General features: G+C 43.8%; 1 protein-coding gene across 1 annotated transcript; it reads left to right on the top strand.

Annotated features, from left to right (window-relative positions):
• Positions 1–362: 362 nt before the first annotated feature.
• LOC309975334 (eotaxin-like) lies at positions 363–2248 on the top strand (the record flags this gene model as incomplete). The annotated part of the gene is made up of 3 exons (XM_082860363.1): positions 363–438; positions 1634–1745; positions 2143–2248. 3 exons carry the CDS (start codon positions 363–365, stop codon positions 2246–2248), a joined length of 294 nt encoding a protein of 97 aa, XP_082716489.1.
• Positions 2249–2478: the final 230 nt, after the last annotated feature.

Raw genomic sequence — 2478 nt, 5'->3', positions numbered from 1 at the left:
TCATGCCCTTGGTCTCCTTGACTCTTCCGCCACTGCAGATGGTTCATTTCAGAGAAAGCAGAGCTTGTAAGAATGACCCTCTAGGTTACCATTTGTGCTTAGTCATTCCAAAAACATGTGAGAATGAACAGATGTGTTTGCCTCTTATGTCCTGTTAACTTGCTGGGATCTGGAACAGCAATTCAGGACTTGCCTTTGTCATGGTTTGTTCATGACCCTGGCCAAGCAAAGGTTTCCCTGGAAGCTCCCACACCCTGTGCTGTCTTTAAAAGGCATGTAGAGCAGCCAGAGCTGCAGAGAGGCTGAGACAAACCCAGAAACCAACAGCTCTCAGACTGAAGCTGGTAACCTCCCCGCTCAACATGAAGGTCTCAGCAGCACTTCTGTGTCTGCTGCTCACAGCAGCCATCTTCAGCACCCAGGTGCTGGCTCAGCCAGGTAAGTCCCTTCTCTATGGCAAAGCTGATCACCACCAGAACTGTCAGATCAGCAAGAATCTGCAGAGACTTGCTGCAGACCCCGTCATTTTAAAGACGGGAAAACGGGTCCCACGAGTGGACAAGAAGAGCCCCGACCTCACAATCAGAGAAAGAACCAGCACTAGAAACCCAGGCTACTGAGGTCAGTCTCCACATTCTTTCCTGACATGAATATTGAGAGTGACGTTTTGTCCATCCATAATCCGGCTGCCTTCGCATGTTTGGGGATGGGGGCACACGAAAGAAAGACCCTCTCTTATTGCAAGCACAGGGCGCATTTTTGTCAGTGGTGGAGAGAAAAAAAATGCTTTGACTGTACACCCCAAAATTTTACTGGATCCCAAGACAGTTTTCAGAAACAGTGGTTAGAGGAAGGGAATGAGGTCCCAGGGGAATCTCTCAAGGTGACATGTTGTGATTGTATCTATATGTTTGTATCATAACTCATGTTTTCATCTTCTGATGACTTAGATTTTCTGCATGTATCAGTCTGATAAGACAATGCATGCTGTGGTAACCAACAATCCTAAATTATCAAGGGCTTAAAACAGCAAAGGTTAATTTCTTACTCATACTAAATATCTATAATGTATTGACTAGAGCTTTGACTTCATATACTCAGGATTCTGGATTGATGGGGCAATTGATGGATTGGGAACATTGCCGCTTACTGTAATGAAGGAAAAGAAAGCTCTCAAGGGTCTTGCACTGACAATTACAAAAGCTACCTTAGAAATGATACTTGTCACTTTGTCTTCTCACTTATTGCTCAAAACCAGTTAATGGTTCCAATCAACCAAAAGTGGCCAAGACTTGCAAGTCTACCATGCGTCCAGAAAGCAGAGAACGGAGAGTATTTGATGAGTAGTATTATGACTATCCCTTAGTGACGTAGCTCTTTGTAATGACAAAGTTGGAGCTTATTGCATTGACCAAGCTTTTTCCATATCCTTGCCTGTAGTGATGGGTCCCTACTGTACAGCTGGGGACACCAAATCAAAGGCAGAGGTACAGGACCTCAGAGCAGATGGATTCTGCCTCCATCTCTTACATTTCCTTGCCTTCCTGAAATTTCTTTCCTTACAAAGTCATGCTTAAAAATTATCTACATATCATTAGTGCTCAGTCTTTCTATTCATTTCTCCCCAATTCAGCTTCTGTCCCAACTGTCTGCTGCTTTAATATGGCCAGAAGGAAGATCTCCATTCAGCGACTGCAGAGCTACAGAAGAATCACCAACAGCAAATGTCCCCAGAAAGCTGTGATGTAAGTAGACAAAACCTACCCTTTCCCAGCCCCAAATTTCATTTCTGGGGGATAGAGTTCTTGAAACCGCATTAGAGTTAACTGGAGCCTTACACTTAGAGCGTTCCATCTCTATAATCCAATCCATGAGTTTTCACAACAGGAAATTTTCCCTCTAGCTCCCTGGCTAGAAGTTTGTTCAGGTCATACCAGTTCCTTCGAGTCAAGAGCAAGAATGGCTTTACTGAGCCATCAAGAGCAGCCACTGACCCTCAGCATCCCACCCTTCCTCTATCTCCTTCTTCTGCTCTCATGGCAACCCCTTCATCCCATGGCAGATGGTCCTGGAAGGTTTAGGATTAAATTGGCACAAGTTTCAAAGAGGATCCTTAATAAGTTCTTTCCCTCTCTCCCACAGCTTCAGCACCAAGCAGGACAAGAAGATCTGTGTTGATCCGCGGGAGAAATGGGTCCAGGATGCCATGAAGTACCTGGACCAAAAAGCCCAAACTTTAAAGCCATAAATATTCACCTTTTAAAACCAAACCAGAGCCTCAAAATGCTTGATTCATTCTCCCGGTCTTCCTAAGATGTATTCTGAGATAACCTCATTCCAAAAGGAATGGCTTTTATTTAATAATTTAAAAAAATATTGCATATAAGTTATTGACTTTTTAAAAAATTCTCTGCCATGAATTTTTGTTACTTTTTAAATGTAAAGCTTTGGTTGGGTCCCTCCCCCTCTGTGAGCCCC

The sequence above is a fragment of the Leucopleurus acutus genome (genome assembly GCF_964270905.1).
Source record: "Leucopleurus acutus genome assembly, chromosome: 19".
In the NCBI taxonomy this organism is placed as follows: Eukaryota; Metazoa; Chordata; class Mammalia; order Artiodactyla; family Delphinidae; genus Leucopleurus; species Leucopleurus acutus.
This window is presented reverse-complemented; position numbering and strand designations above follow the sequence as displayed.